Source organism: Molossus molossus, unplaced genomic scaffold (assembly GCF_014108415.1).
Source record: "Molossus molossus isolate mMolMol1 unplaced genomic scaffold, mMolMol1.p scaffold_m16_p_23, whole genome shotgun sequence".
NCBI classification, from domain to species: Eukaryota; Metazoa; Chordata; class Mammalia; order Chiroptera; family Molossidae; genus Molossus; species Molossus molossus.
The window spans coordinates 22,377,655-22,393,079 of record NW_023425359.1 but is presented as its reverse complement, the minus strand read 5'-3'; the positions used below and the strand labels follow the sequence as shown (position 1 = coordinate 22,393,079).

The following is a 15,425-nucleotide window of genomic DNA, read 5'->3' as shown; positions in this document are numbered from 1 at the left end:
GCATCCTCAGAGTCCTGTGGGGAGCACGTCGAGTCTGAATCAGTGGGGTTGGCTGTCTCTTCGGCCGAGCTGCAACGGACCACACTGCGCGCACCACACTGCGCCCCCCACCACACTGCGCCCCCGCACCACACTGCGCCCCCCACCACACTGCGCTTCTGGGGCAGCTAGTCCACTGAAGCACAGGCAGGAAGGGAGGGCAGGGCGGGAGCCAGGCTCACCCTCCCGGTCACAGCGCTCGAGGACACTGCTCCTTCTCCCGGGAGGGTCACCACAGGGCTGACGTGCTCTGCCCACACCCCCCCTCCCTCCTTCTTCCCACCAAGGGCATTTCGCTGAATTTATCTAGACAGACAGACAGACAACATAAGTCCATGAAATGACTTGTCTTTACTATCAAATAACGAGCAAATCTATACCTGATTCATCATGTAATGATCACTCAACAACTATTAACTACCTGAGTAAAGTAATTACTTCTATACCCAGGAGAAACTAAGAGCCAGGAGGTGAGGATATGAATACAGGCAACTCATTTACAGTGGGACAGAAAGCGTGAGGAGGGGACACTCACTCACTACACCCACAGCCATCTGCTGCCACCCCATCTCTGCTCTCTCCAGGGGACGTGCCCCCGACCCCTTCCCTGCAAAGTCCTGTCCTTCCTCATGGCGCTCATGTCCCAAACCGCAATTCTTCTGCCGTTCCAGAATAAACTCATTTCTGCGAGTAGAACAACTGGCTGTTTTATTTTTAAAGCTGACAGGCATCGCGAGCCTGTCTTTAAGCTCTGACTCCCTGGGGCTCTTCTCGACAGGCCCAGGAAAACCCTAAACCAACTGGGATGGTTCTGGCCACCACACTGGAAACGACCACCTATTTTCCCATCAGAGACAAGTTACAGATTAAAAAGCAGACCGATGCAAGTGAAAATTACAAGATAGTTGTAAGTAAGTATAACACTTAACAAAATAACTGCCAGTTTGCTGAGCCTGACAAAAAAACTTGTCACATTTACTGAGAAAGTTTAACCATAGAATTCAGATGTTAAAAGAAACTCGACTAAAGAGAGAACTTCTACAAGCGTACCTGTCATAAGATTTTTACAGGTTCTCTTGGCTGGAAACATGAAGGTTGCTAGGAAAAGTCACTAAGGGACTTTTCTCTCGTCCCGCGGTTTTCCCCACCAGCGTAGCTCCGACCGGGAAGCAGAAGGCAGGTGTGCCTGAGCCTGGAGGCACCTCTTCACTGCTTTCCGGGGCCTCCCTCCGTGTGCGCATGCTGCGAATTTGGGGCTCCGGACAAGACTGAAGGTTCCCAACTGGCCCACAGGCTACCTCGGGAGCTCTCTTAATAATGAAAATCCAAAGTAAGTGCAGTGGGACATCAAAAAAAAAGTCTAATCAAAAGAACTGGCAAAAATAGAATTCTTAGCCTTCCTGGAGAAGGGGCAGAGAATGGGGCTAACCCATCTTTGTACCCCTAACATTTCATAAGCTGTGACTGACTGCAAATGTTGGCCCAGAGTAGTTGATCGATATGTATTTGTTGAACAGATGAATGAGGTAAAACTGCAAACACCCACTGACATGTTTATGACCGACATGGACATGCTGTCCCAGGAGCAGAAAGTGCCGCCACCTGTCCAGCAGGGCCATGGCGCACAATGCGAAGAACAGGGCGTGCATGAGGACTTGGTCTTGTTCTCATTCCCAGCTGGTCCCCGTCACTACTCAGCTACTATTTAGAATAGTTATTTTACAATGCTAGGCATGGTTCCTCATCTTCAATGGGTATTACAATGAAACTATTATAAGCAAAAACAGTCATGTATGGAGCATCTCAGGCAGCACCCACTGACTCTGGGTTAGCAATCGATAGGTCAGCGCTACCAGTTGCACGATAAATATGATCTACTTAAAATCAACTTCTACCTTTGTAAAGTACATTATTTTAAGTAGGCACTTAAGCATTACTCTGCTACCCAAATTAAACAAACAAATGAGTAGTGAGCATGCAGCATGGGCGGACAGAAGGGCCAAACGCAAAAACACCAGGCTCAGCCCTGGCCGGTGTAACCCATTGTCCTGTGCACCGAAAGGTCGCTGGTTCGATTCCTGGTCAAGGCACACGCCAGGGTTGCTGGCTCAATCCCCGGTGGGGTGGTGCAGGATGGTTCTCTCTCCCCCACCCCTTCCTCTATCTCTAAAAATCAATTTAAAAATATTTTAAAAAAAACAAACAAAAACCCAGGTTTGGTTCTCTCCTTCATTTAGAGAATCATGGAAGCCAAAGCTCTTGATGTTGGGTTTCCCATTTACAAAGTGCTTCATGTTCCTCCTAACATTTCTAGGAAAGTCATATACACGTCAAATGCAATGGACAAAAATTAAAAACATTAGAGGGCCTGGTGCTAAATCTAAAGTTAACATGAGCCTCCAGTTGGCTGGCGCAGGAAATGAAATCAAATTCACCCAGAGGACTGTCCTGGGCCCTGCACACTGAGGGCTCAGGCACAGAGGGGGCTGCGGGGACTGTGGGGACAAGGCTGTGCATAGCAGCATGCTTCCCAGTGGGCGGTGCCTGTGACTGCTGGTCAGAGGACGCGGTCAGAGGACGCAGCCTACAGCACTTGTTTGGAACAAAGGTTTCAAGGGAGATTGACATTCTTGGTTTTGAATCAATGAGTTTGATCAGGTGGTCTTTTCCACTTTGCCACACCCTTGGCCCTCAATTTCTGCTCCTCTGCTACCTTGTAAAGGCTGATAAAGGGGGACAGTTTCAGCCTCCAGATCAAATGCTGGTGGAAGCAATGTTTCCAAACTGCATCTTGTTGCTGAAACTTCCTGAGCTGGAAAAGTTACCCCAATAGGTGACAGAAGAGAAAGAAACAGACAAAAAGAAATATTACAAGTACAGCAAAGACATTAATGTCGCTGGAAAAAAGGTGACTCGGACTATGGCATCATTAAAAACCAGTAACAAAAACGTCGGTGCCAAGTACAGCACCGCATTTTTCTCCAGTCACCAGATTGCCAGTGACAAGGGAAAGAACTCTATTCATTACGCCCATGGTCTAATATCTGATGAGGTCCCTAAAGAATTAAGTGATGACTTATCCAAATATTTAAATGTTCAGACCCTTCAGCTTCACTGTCAAACCCTCCATCAAAGAGAGTAATCAGACGAGCCCGCAGGAGCACTAAGTTTAATGCCAAAGATTCGAGGACTAAAAAGCAAACAGCAAATGCCTGCAGCTCAAGGCTTTCCCTAAGTGACAACACTGACATGACAAGCACTGATTCCTCTTATCATGCAAAAAGTTGTTAAAGATTTGAAAGATTTGAAACTTTGAAAATAAAATCTACACCTGAGCCAAGGTGGCTCAGTTGGTTGGAGCATCGTCCTGTGCACCCAAGGGTCACAGGCTTGATACCTGGTCAGGGCACATACCCAGGTTGCGAGTTCGATCCCCAGTTGGGTTTAGTACTGGAGGCAATTTATCAATGTTTCTCTCCCTCTCCCTCTTCTCTCTCTAAAAAAAGCAATAAAACATATCCTCGAGTGAGGATTTAAAAAAAAAAAAAAAAGAAAGAAAATGACATCTAGCGAAGCATCTGTCCTGTCTCTTCCGTGACCGGCTGTGCTCCTCTACGTCCCTGGACCTTCCTGACCTCTGTCACCACCTTTGACATTTGTTAAAAAAAAAAAGGCAGTTTTCAGATTCACTTGAATATTTCTTAGTATTTGCATTTTATGTTCTTGAAAACATGGGAAAGGAACTGGTAACTGAATGCCTTATGGACTTTGTGAAGTCTTCTTTGATACTAAAAAGGAATCAAGTAATAGAATTAACCTTTAGCATCTCAATGTCCTCAATAAACTGATACATGACAGTAAAAAAAAATATTATAGCAAAGTTAAATCTATAGTATTTGAAATAACAGACATTACTGGGAAAGGTATATATGACCACAAACATATAGCTTAAATTCCAAAACTATAAATTTCTAGGAGTTCCAAGTCTGAAGTAAAACTGGTAATTCAAGTTATTAAACAAAACAAAAAAACCCCACCCACCCACCCCCACCCACAGCGCCCTCACACTCTGCAGAAAGGAGAAGAAAGGTGTGCAGGAGACTGAACGTTCACAGAAACACCTGAGATGTGGTGCTGACTGAAGAATCTGCGCCGGCGGCTACCACCACCCTAAAATGCTGGGACAAGTCAGGTGAGCAGCGAGACCTGACTCACGGAGACGACCCCGTGGACGTGTGCGGTCGACCGTACCATTCTGTGGAATCTATCACACAGGTAATTTTAAACAAAGGGAAAAATAAATTAAAAAATAAACGCTCACATTAAAAAGCCATGAAAAATAAAGTTTTGCTGCCTTCAAGAACATGAGAAACCACTTGTTCTTGGAGGGGGTCAATGGGTCCCACCCCCCTCCTGCGTTCCCCAAGCCACTGTCCGTGCCCACTGGCTGTGCACACGTGAACGTAAGTTCTGTGGTTTCTCTCTTCTCACCCCCACCCCCTGCCCCACCCCCGAGGTCTGTTAAAGCTCTGTTAGGTGGGCGCTGCTCGGCCGCTGCTGCTATTCTGTGTCGAAGCTGTTCTCCGGGGCCCTGGGCCATGGAGGCCTGGTGGGGGCGCTGTGCACACTCACACCCGTGCCCCCGGGCCCCTCACTGCTCGGTGATGCCGGCCTCATCCCTGTTCCAGCAGATGGGTTTGAGGGAAGACTAAGTTCCAGGTAAAAAAGAAAAAGGTCCATGAGTCTGAACTGGGTATTAGTAAAAATGGGGCAACTTGAGGAAAAAAAGGAAAACTTCAAGGGAAGGGGTGCAATGAAGGGGTTAAATCAGATCCATGCTACGTATGAAAGCTCATATTCTTATGCCCTTAGAAAATCCTAAAAACAAACAGACATGAAACCAACACCTAACACTGAGAGCATTTAGAAAGCCTGTGCTTAAGCATAAAGTTAAAAAAAAAGATTTAAAAATAAAATCATAACCCTTCATTTCATAGTGCTCCATTTGCATATTATTCACTCATCGAGACAGTGTATGATTTTATTATCTCAGAGGCAAATCTCTAACCTCCTCCCCACCTTCGCTCTCCAGCCCGAATGAACGCAAACAATCACGTGGCTCGGCCCAGCCGTGACGTGTGAGCTGCTCTGTCAGGGAGAACATCTGTCAAGCCCGCAGCTGAGCTGCCGCCTGGGCAGCGGCCGAGGGAGCGTGGACTGCACGTTACAGACTAAGCCGAGTGAGACTGCTCAAGACCCTTCCTGCAGCTGCAGCCCCCACGCGGCCCCGGAGCACTCCCTCCCGCCGAGGCCCTGCGCTGCAGCTCCGCTCCTGGGAACATGGATACTGAGCAGGGAGGACGGCTCCGCATTGTCCGGCCGGGGAAGCAGATGTGAGGCTTCAATGCGGCAGCGGCCGGGGACAGTCAGCACCGCTCCCAGCAGCGCGGACAACTGCAGCTCTTTGTTTAGAAAGAGGACATGAGAGAAAGGAAGCGCCCCAGAAGACCGGCACCCCTGTGACGGAGGAGGGTGCCTGGGAGACAGGCAGACAGGTGCACACTTTGGAGCCTGTGAAAAGCAATCGCAGGAGGCAGACCATTGGGGGATGTGCGCATGTTCCAGGGCATCTTTTGCTGAAGGGATGGAGCCCAAAGTGTGTTCAGTGGGCACAGTCCTCGCCACACAAATGGCCTGGCCAAGGAAGGTATGTCAGTATCTTATGTGTGATTTTCTTTTAAATGTCTGCTACCTACACTGTCCAGCCTTGCAGGCACTCGTGTCTGCTAAACAAGTTCATGCCGTTCACTGCCCTTGAAACTATGAAAGCGTTTCTGAGCATGAGACTCTAGAACGTGCCATTGTTAGGAGGCAGGCTGTCACCGCTTACTCCAGGGCTCGGGCTCTTAGTGACTGCGAGCGACAGACGTGCGAGGGGGAAGGCAGATCGGAACAAGCTGTGCTTAAATGATTCTCAGAAATTAAAACTAAAAAGAAAAAAATATAGCCTTCTGAAGAATACATAGCAGTCCTCTGCCAAATTAGGTCAAATTGAATTCTTATCTACTAAACTACAGGGCTCCCTTAAAAATGGCTAGCAACAGAGACAATGCAGTGAAGTTTCATTAAATAGTATCAAAAATGATCTTAATATCAAGACCTTTTTCAAAGTCTTTTAAAAACAAAATCCTAATATATAGCATCTTTTAGTAACAAAGTCTTCCCTCCAAAACCCATCTGCCCAAACAGGGCTGATGACCTGGGGGTCAGCAGTGCCCAGCGTGGCCAGCAGTGAGAGCCCCGGGAAAGCGTTTGCATGGGGTCGCAGGTGTGAGTGTGCAGGCGCATCCCCCCAGGTCTTCACAGTCCAGTGCCAGGAAAACAACTTTGAAACAAAGAAATAGCAACATTGGCGGAACATCCCCCAATCTAAAACAGAGCTTAACAAACCTAGAAGGTGGGGGGGGGGGGGGCTGGGGGGAGGTAAACCAAAGAACTTACATGCATATGTGCACAACCAATGGGCACAGGCAATAGTTTGGGGAAAGCAGGAGGGGGGTGGGATCTGGGAGGAGGGGGTCACTGGGGGAAAAAATGGGGAACATCTGTAATACTCTCAACAATAAAATAGAGCTTTAATTTTAAGCAACAGACTGATTCTAAATGATCAAATATAAGGTTGTTCTTGATGCTCATTTTAAAGTGAAATTCAAAGACATAATATGAAAAACACTTTGATATAAAAATATCCATAAATAGCACTACAAGGTCAAAAATTAAACCCAAATCTAGCCACTGTGCTTCCAGACTGTGTCACATGTAGCACTGAACTGCTGCCATGGGGTGTGTGCAGCGCAGAAATACACCATCAATCACTATTTAACAACTCATAGTTCAGGAACTCAAGGATATTTTTACAAAATTTTAGAGATCTATCAAAGATCTTCATTTTTGCTCAGTTTCCCTGTAAAAGTCAATAACCTATTATTTCACAGTCATAAAAGGCAATCATTTTAAAGACATATGTAAGCATGCCATTCTAAAATTAGGATTAAACAAGTTTTATTAGGCCCTATTAATATTACATTTCAACATCAACTCTCATTCATACCATGAATTTTTATTCCACTTAAGAATGAAATCAGATGGTATTAAAAAATACAGCTGTAAAAATCTCAAGTCTCTCTTAGTGCCTTTATTTCTCGATGTTAAAGTCACCAATGAAACATTTTTACAAAATAGGTATCTCAAAAGTGTAGAATTTTTTATCCAAGTACCACTCAAATCTAGAACTGTTTTAACAGACTAAAGATACCAACACTTTTAAAAGACAAATGAGAAAAACTGTGTGTACCAACCGAACGTTTTACAGTCATTCTCTCCATGAACTTTAGTCCATAAAATGTGAACACACAATAATTTGAAAATATTATCATAAAAATCAGAGATAAAGCTATTTCTACACTGGAAATCTAAAAATGCAAAGCTATTTAGCATGCCAAAACATTTTAACTTTCTTGTCTCGTTCCCACTTTTTAAGAAATAAAATACAACAGGCAGTAACTCAAGAATGATTTTACTATGCCATAAAAGGATGTAATTTTACTTTATTTTTAACAGAAAAATTATAATTTGAGAACTTTAACTAGAGAATTTTTAAGGCTAGACACATGTATGTTTGTCAATGGGGAAATATTAAATGGGTACATATGATTCCAAGCCTGAGCAGCTTAGTGTTTACAGACATATGAACACCATGAATTTAGATTCAGATGCATCTCCATCACCCACTGCTACAAAACCCTAGAGAACCATAAACCATGTATTTAACTGGGTTACAATGTATAACGATTTGCTGTTTTCTGTAACATTGAAATACTTCAGAGATAACACTTCGGGTGTATTGTTTTCATAAAAACACCGCAATTCATTACTCTACGCATCTTCATTCTCTCCTTCAGCACTTCATTCAAGCATTCACACATCCAGCCTTATATTTATTGCTCCTTAAAGGATCGAATTTACACTTGTAAAAGATCTCAACGATTGGGACTTCAGTCAGATTCCAAGCATTATTATAGCAACAGAAAGCTGATACGTTTAATCTAGTTTTGGAATATTTAAAATAGATTATCAAATAAATTTTAAAGGCAACTTTTGTTTCTTTTAAATTTATACCCGCACCCCTTATAGCTACTAGCTTCTTTATGGGATGGAGGGAGAATCATTACTATTTATCAAAATTTCATTTGAAAATAAAAGCTTAGGAGGAGTTTCCCAGCCTGAACAGTCTGGCCAACTATTTACAGCACAAGGAGGGAAAAGTGAGTTTCTAAATCAGAACACTCAGCTCTTTCATTTCAGCTCAGCTCACTGCAGAACTATGTTTTACTGTGGAAATGAATAGCCTCGGTCTTCATTATAGTAACGTAAGATTAAAATTCATGTAAATGAACTCTAATAAATAGCAAACTAGATTGTTTTTAAAGCCCCAAACTTAGAAAAATCAGTTTATATTTTACAAGATGGTTAAATAATTTTCTACGTTTGAGAAACAGCTTAACTTATGAAAGTACTACATAATTTCAGATAATGGAAATTATCAATAGCTGGAGTCTGTACTATATTACACTTTAGAAATTTGTTCAAATTCCCAGCTACTTGCTCCCCCTAGTGGTTTGTTACTAGAATTGAAATACTTTCATTCACATATATGTCACACTTTCAGTTAATATTTTCAAAGTACGTACTTCACATATATGTTAATTTTATTCTATAATTACTCAATTATGTAAGGACTTTAATTATTTCCCCCTAAATAGTTACATTTCATGTAAGAATTCAGCAAATTTGGTATTAACCACGAATCTCTCAACATTGCAGGTTAAATGAATGCATATATTATAATGTATGATATATTATAATTTCAAATAAAACAAATGGTCCTATATTAAATCTTAATGGACTAGTCTTATTTGCTTAAGAAAGCAATTTCACAATAAAAACATTAAAAAAATAAAACTACATATTTATTAATCTCCTTCTCAAAAAGTTTTTTCTTACACTGCAATTCAAGCGTAGCTCCGTCACACCCCCACTGCCACCCTCGATCAGATGCCCTGAGAACGAGCTGAAAGCAGGGACTGACCTGCGCTGTGCACTGAGGCACCTGACCAGCGATAACACAGCCAGGTCTTAAACGTGGTGTCAGGCACCTTCCAGTGACATCCACAGTCTTGTTAAAAATCGAGGGTTCTAACTGTCATGCCGGCAAGAGTCCTAAAAAGGCAACAAATTCTCAACCTGCAAATTTGGAACACAGCATAACCTGAGAACCTTTAAAATGCATTTTGTGAAATTTTAAATCTTCAATAGTTGGATGTGACAGTAAGTAGTGCCTATATGTTATAAGAAATCTGAAAAGACTGTTCAAAGGAGTTCTCTGTGTAACTCTAACATGGAGACTCACTAGGACATGTGACAGTGTCCGCCACAGACAATTCAAAGGTAACTAGTTGTCATATTTTTTTAAATCGATCTTAAGTCTAAATAAGGACAATGATCTCCTGAATACCTCATATTTGAAGTGCAAAGTTAAAATGAGGAAAGAGTATTTGAAACTGCTCATCATTTATCACCATCTTAAAATCCTGCCCTGAGGTTACTGGACCCTGAAAATTAATTCTGACAGGCGCATCTTCTCGCTGACGTTCTCAGCACAGTGGGGCCTGGAAACGTGCCAGGCGGTGTGCTGTGACTCACAGAACTCGCCACAGTCAACCTTTCACTGCCTGCCCACAACCAGTGCACGGCCGCTTTACAAAAGGCCGCTGACCGTGCACGACCACCAGCAGTGTGTCAAATCAGTTCAATTAACGCCAGTCCATCCTCCATCTGCTCTCAGGCCTTCGTACAGGCCTCGCTCAGAAACACAGCGACTTATTTTTCTTTTACATCATACAACTTTTAAAACTTTAACTTGGGTCCAAAGTACATCTGGCCAGAGCCACTGAGACAATGAAGTGGAGAGTAAGCAGGCCCTTTGTCTAAGGCCCGTGCTGCTCAGAGGTGTATTTGAAAGAAGCCAAGCCTGCTCTCAGTGATGAGGTGCTGCAAGCGAGTCACGAGCTGTGTTCCCGGGTGGTTCTCTCGCGGCCTCGGCACCCGTCTGCCCTCCAGCCCCTCGGGGCGGCTCTGCAGCTTGCAGTTTGTGAACTTGTGCACTTCTCCTTCTAGGTGCCCGCAAGGGAGGCGATGGGAGCGCAGTGCTGACTCCGCAGAGGAAAGGACACGCTGCGCCGTCCCCTCCGTCCCCTCCGTCCCCGGGATCTCCAACATGCTCCAGTGGAGGAGGAGACACTGCTGCTGGGCCAAGCGCTCGCTGCTCCGGACCCATCTCATCGGTGCACTTTCCCTGGTGTTTCTCTTTGCCATGTTCTTATTCTTCAATCACCATGACTGGCTACCAGGCAGAGCTGGATTAAAGGAAAACCCTGTGACCTACACTTTCCGGGGATTTCGTTCTACAAAAAGCGAGACAAACCACAGCTCTCTTCGGAACATCTGGAAAGAAGCCGTCCCTCAAACTCTGAGGCCTCAGACTGCAACCAACTCCAATAACACAGACCTGTCCCCACAAGGAGTCACAGGGCTGGAGAACACACTCAGTGCCAATGCGAGTCTGTGCGCTGACAAGGGTACTGGACATTCAAATTCTTACCATTTCAAATATGTTATCAATGAACCTGACAAATGCCAGGAGAAAAGCCCGTTTTTAATCCTACTAATAGCTGCAGAGCCTGGACAAGTAGAAGCCAGAAGAGCTATCCGGCAAACGTGGGGCAATGAGAGTCTAGCCCCCGGCATCCAAATCACACGCATGTTTTTGTTGGGCGTAAGTGTTAAGCTAAATGGCTACCTTCAACGTGCAATACTGGAAGAAAGCAGACAATATCACGATATAATTCAACAGGAATATTTAGATACGTACTATAACTTGACCATTAAAACACTAATGGGCATGAACTGGGTTGCGACATACTGCCCACATATTCCGTATGTCATGAAAACGGACAGCGACATGTTTGTCAACACTGAGTATTTAATACATAAGCTACTGAAGCCAGACCTGCCTCCCAGACGGAACTACTTCACTGGTTACCTGATGAGAGGATACGCACCCAATCGAAACAAAGACAGCAAATGGTACATGCCCCCGGACCTCTACCCAAGCGAGCGCTACCCTGTCTTCTGCTCGGGGACTGGCTACGTTTTCTCGGGAGATCTGGCAGAGAAGATATTTAAAGTCTCCTTGAGCATCCGGCGTTTGCACTTGGAAGACGTATATGTAGGGATCTGTCTCGCAAAGTTGAGAATCGACCCTGTGCCCCCGCCCAATGAGTTTGTGTTCAATCACTGGCGGGTTTCGTATTCGAGCTGTAAATACAGCCACTTAATTACCTCTCATCAGTTCCAGCCCAGTGAGCTGGTCAAATACTGGAACCATTTACAACAAAATAAGCACAACGCTTGTGCCAACGCAGCCAAGGAGAAGGCAGGCAGGTATCGCCACCGTAAACTACACTAGGAAAGACCACCTTTTCTTTCCTCCCCAAACGTGCAATCTGTAAAATATTGCTGAAAGCATGTTCAGTTAAAACCGATTCTACCCACAGGACAAGTTTTAGTTAAAATTCATAACATAAAAGAATTCCAAAAGTATTTTTTTAATTTCTGAGGACAGTAATTCTAAAAAATACATTATATAACAAAAAAAAAGTATCCCGAGAGGATCTATTAAAAAGCTGTAGAAGGGGACTCTGTGTATTAACATGCAATAACAAGCATGCATATATCAATGGTCCAAGTCTTACATTAAGGGCCAATAAGATGCATCTGCCTATTACTTTCCACATAAATTTTAAGAAATGGAGACTGTCAAAAGACCCTTCATTTTAGATTCAGTTTTACATCTCAATATATAACTAAATGTAAATGAAACACCACTGTCAGTCTGAGGAAGCTCTGGACTCGTGCACAGGACACCTTTCCGGCCTGACTGCTCTCGGGCTCTACAAACTGGATCCACGCGGTAAGATTCCATCGAGTTATTCCAGAAACACATTTTTAAACTTCAGACGTTTCATCAATGTCGTTCTCATCTAAGTACTTATTTAAAAAACAACAAAACAATTGAGATACTCCTTTTCTTTTACTAAGACTCACATATATCGGGGGAAATTATTTTGACATGATGTGATAAAATGTGAAAAATCAACGTGTCTCAGGCTCAAGCTTTTATAAAAACAAAAAAGTAAATGTTTCAGAATAGACTTGTTTTCTCGGTGGGGTGTGGGGTGAGGGCCGCGTGCGTGTGAGCGCGTGTGCGCTGGCCGGCTGCGGCTCTGAGGAGTGAGCCCCTCTCCCTGGAGCACGCGTGCGCACGGAGCCCTGCTCCTCGCGCCGGCCAGGCGACCACTGGGGCGCAGAGGACAACCGCCAGAACCGGGAGGGATGCAGCGTGGCCGCTCCCTGCAGTCCGTCTGAGACGCACGTCTGCCACACGGCGGCACGCGGGAGCCCATCTCCTGCCAGCAGGTGGACACGCACCGGCTCAGCCCCTCTGCGGCAGCGCTCTTCCCGAGGGCCCAGTTTACAAACCTGCAGTTTTTAATTTGGTGGGTGACAAATTCTGCATCGCCAGTTAAAAACCTCTTGGGGGAAATGGGGAAAAACTACAAATGTTTGATGAACACTTGATTCTAGGATGAACAATGTATACAATGCACTTTTACCAAGTTTTTAATAAAAAGGTAAATAAAAAATCTTTACTGAGTGTTATGGTACAAATATTTTCCCAGTAGTTTTGTTTGGTTCCATTACAATTTTTAAAATCAGGAAATACTAAACCTACTAACTCTAAAATAGTGTTTTCATTTCATACATATAAATTTATTAGTCTTAATTTAGCCAGAATGTCACTTATCCTCATTCTAATAACGATCATTTTTACCTTCAAGTCTGAAGATATTGCATTGAAACCAAATTTTAACATCTGTGAAGTTCAGAATCACAGAAATGGTATTTAGTATCTGATACATTGAGTTCTGTTCACACTAAATCTATCTCCCATTTTATTTCAGTCCTCTAAGTGCTCCATTGTACAGAGTAATTCTGAAAGCTAGCTAGGTGACACCCGAGCTCTTAGTTCAGTCTGTTTTTCATTTAATTTAATTTCCATGTCGCAAAAAGACTACAAAAGTACTAAATGAAAGTCACACATAATAGGACAACAATACCAAAGGAGGTAAGTTTGATGAAAGATAAAGGAATCTGCCCTCGGTGTTGAATAGTGCTCTCATTGGTACTTCTGAAGTAAAGAAGGTGTGTGCGTGCTGCGTACATGCACGTGTGCACAGTGCACGCAAATGTGTACATACACAGGTATGTGCGTGCACAGGAGTCAAAGTTGCTGAAAATATCAAGCTGTTCAGAATTCACATCCGCTGGCCAAGCCTCAAAAACAAGCAACAAAGTCGTTTTTGTGGGAACAATACAGCCCTCTAGTAGGTCCAATGAGCAAAACTTTACAACTAGTTTCCTGACATTCATGCCGTCTGTTTCCCCGACTACAGCCAGTACTTTCAAAACACAAACTATTCAGGTCATCCCACTGCTTTCGAATGTTCTTAGGACGAGTACCCGAGTCCCTGAAGCCCTTGGCTAGCCCGCTCCAAGGCCAGTGAGCGACTGTTCTTTGCTGAGGCCGATCTCTCCACCGATCTTTTGCTCCCATTCCTGCCTCCCCCCTTCATTCTCTAAATTATTCTCTCTTCCTCAAGACTGATTTTAGAAGCAATAAGCCAACAAATAAAATATTCCATCCCTGGCCTGTTTGGCTCAGCGGTTAGAGCGTCGGCCTGCAGACCAGAGAGTCCCGGGTTCAGTTCCCACTCGGGGCACGTACCCTCCCTCCAAAAATATTCCCAATTACAAACAGTAAATTAAAATTTGACTCAATAAAACAGCCTCCCCTTTAAGTTATTTTGATCTTTTCTGAAAGAAACCCTATTTAAGGTGTTCTTTGTAGTGATAGGACTCCATTGATTTGTATATGAAACAAAGCAGCATGTAAATAATTATCTGTTGACAAAAACAAGTACAAGTACTATGAGAATACTGACTACAATCTGTTACATAGACTCTAACCCCTCTCGGTCATCTTGGATGACCCAGAAGTGGCTCACAAACCACTCACTAGAACTGCACCATGAACAGGGAAGCAATGCTCAAAGTGGTGATGATCACTTACCAAAAGCCACACCTGTTGTAAGGTCCTTTATGTCATGGCGCATTTCTAAGCTGAGACTAGGAGGCTGAAGTTAAGAAGTGAGGTGTTAACTCTTCTCAATATAAAGTCAATGCAAACGAAACTGCTGGCACCATTTCCCGACCGATTGGCTTCACCATGTAAAACCCTAGGACCGGAACATCAGGCTAACAGGAGCTTCTGAGTCCAGTCCTCAGAAGGGAAGAAACCCCCGAGCGCGCTCCCTTGGTAAACATCACTGAGAGCCCAGGGCTGAGGCATGAACTGCAGACACAACTAGAAACAACACAGCACTCAGTTGTTGAGATAATGGTCCTTCCATGGAGAAAACCACAAATCCCCTCTTCAAGGAACCAGAAAGAACAACTGTGACACTTGTCATAAAGCACGAGACACGATCTGACCCAACCTGTGCTACCTGCGGTCAGAGAAGCTGGCTAGAACATCCTCAAGGTAACATCTAAGAGATAACTAGATGCTAATCTGGCGAAGTGGGAACAACTGCAGGGGAGGGAACACGAGGTACAATGGCCCTGGGGTGGGTAAACTATGGCACAAAACAGAGAGAAGACTGGTGTGTGCTGATGCCACACAGGTAAGAAAAGAAAGGGACAGGTAAAAACCACATGGAGACCTGCAGCACATGTTAACGACGACGGTTTTAAACCCTAGAGTAATGGAAAGCATTAGACATACAGCAATATTTGAAAAACAGAAAGAGAGCAGAAGGCTAGCGCTCATGCCTAATGGTTTGTCTTTTTAAAAGTTTGAAGCAGAGACATGCAGAACAGACTGGAGAGACATGAGTGGCGTGAGAAGACCCGTTAGAGGACTACTGCACAATCCAGGGAAGATAGAAAAATAGTTAGCACCAGGAGGATGGCAGTGATAGAAAAAAGGAATTCCAGAGATGTTGGGCAGCAAGGTCAACGGCACTGTGACGTCTAGATATTGCAGGTGAGAGAGAGGGAAATAGTGACGAAAATGATGCCTAGCGTCCTGGCCCGGGCACGGAGGGGACGATGGCACCACTTCCAAGAGGAGAACTGCAAGAACC

The 15,425-nt window shown here is 44.2% G+C and overlaps 2 protein-coding genes across 4 annotated transcripts in view; one reads left to right on the top strand and one right to left on the bottom strand.

Annotated features, from left to right (window-relative positions):
* CDC73 (cell division cycle 73) overlaps positions 1–15,425 on the bottom strand; it is a 78,811-nt gene that overhangs the window by 23,586 nt on the left and 39,800 nt on the right. The gene's annotated exons all lie outside the window — the stretch shown is intronic.
* Positions 10,376–11,626, top strand: B3GALT2 (beta-1,3-galactosyltransferase 2). Its single transcript, XM_036277366.1, has one exon. The coding sequence runs from the start codon at positions 10,376–10,378 to the stop codon at positions 11,624–11,626; it is 1,251 nt and encodes a 416-aa protein (XP_036133259.1).

Coding starts and splice junctions, on each gene's coding strand:
- B3GALT2 (XM_036277366.1), top strand. CDS start 10,376: ATGCTCCAGTGGAGGAGGAGACACTGCTGCTGGGCCAAGCGCTCGCTG.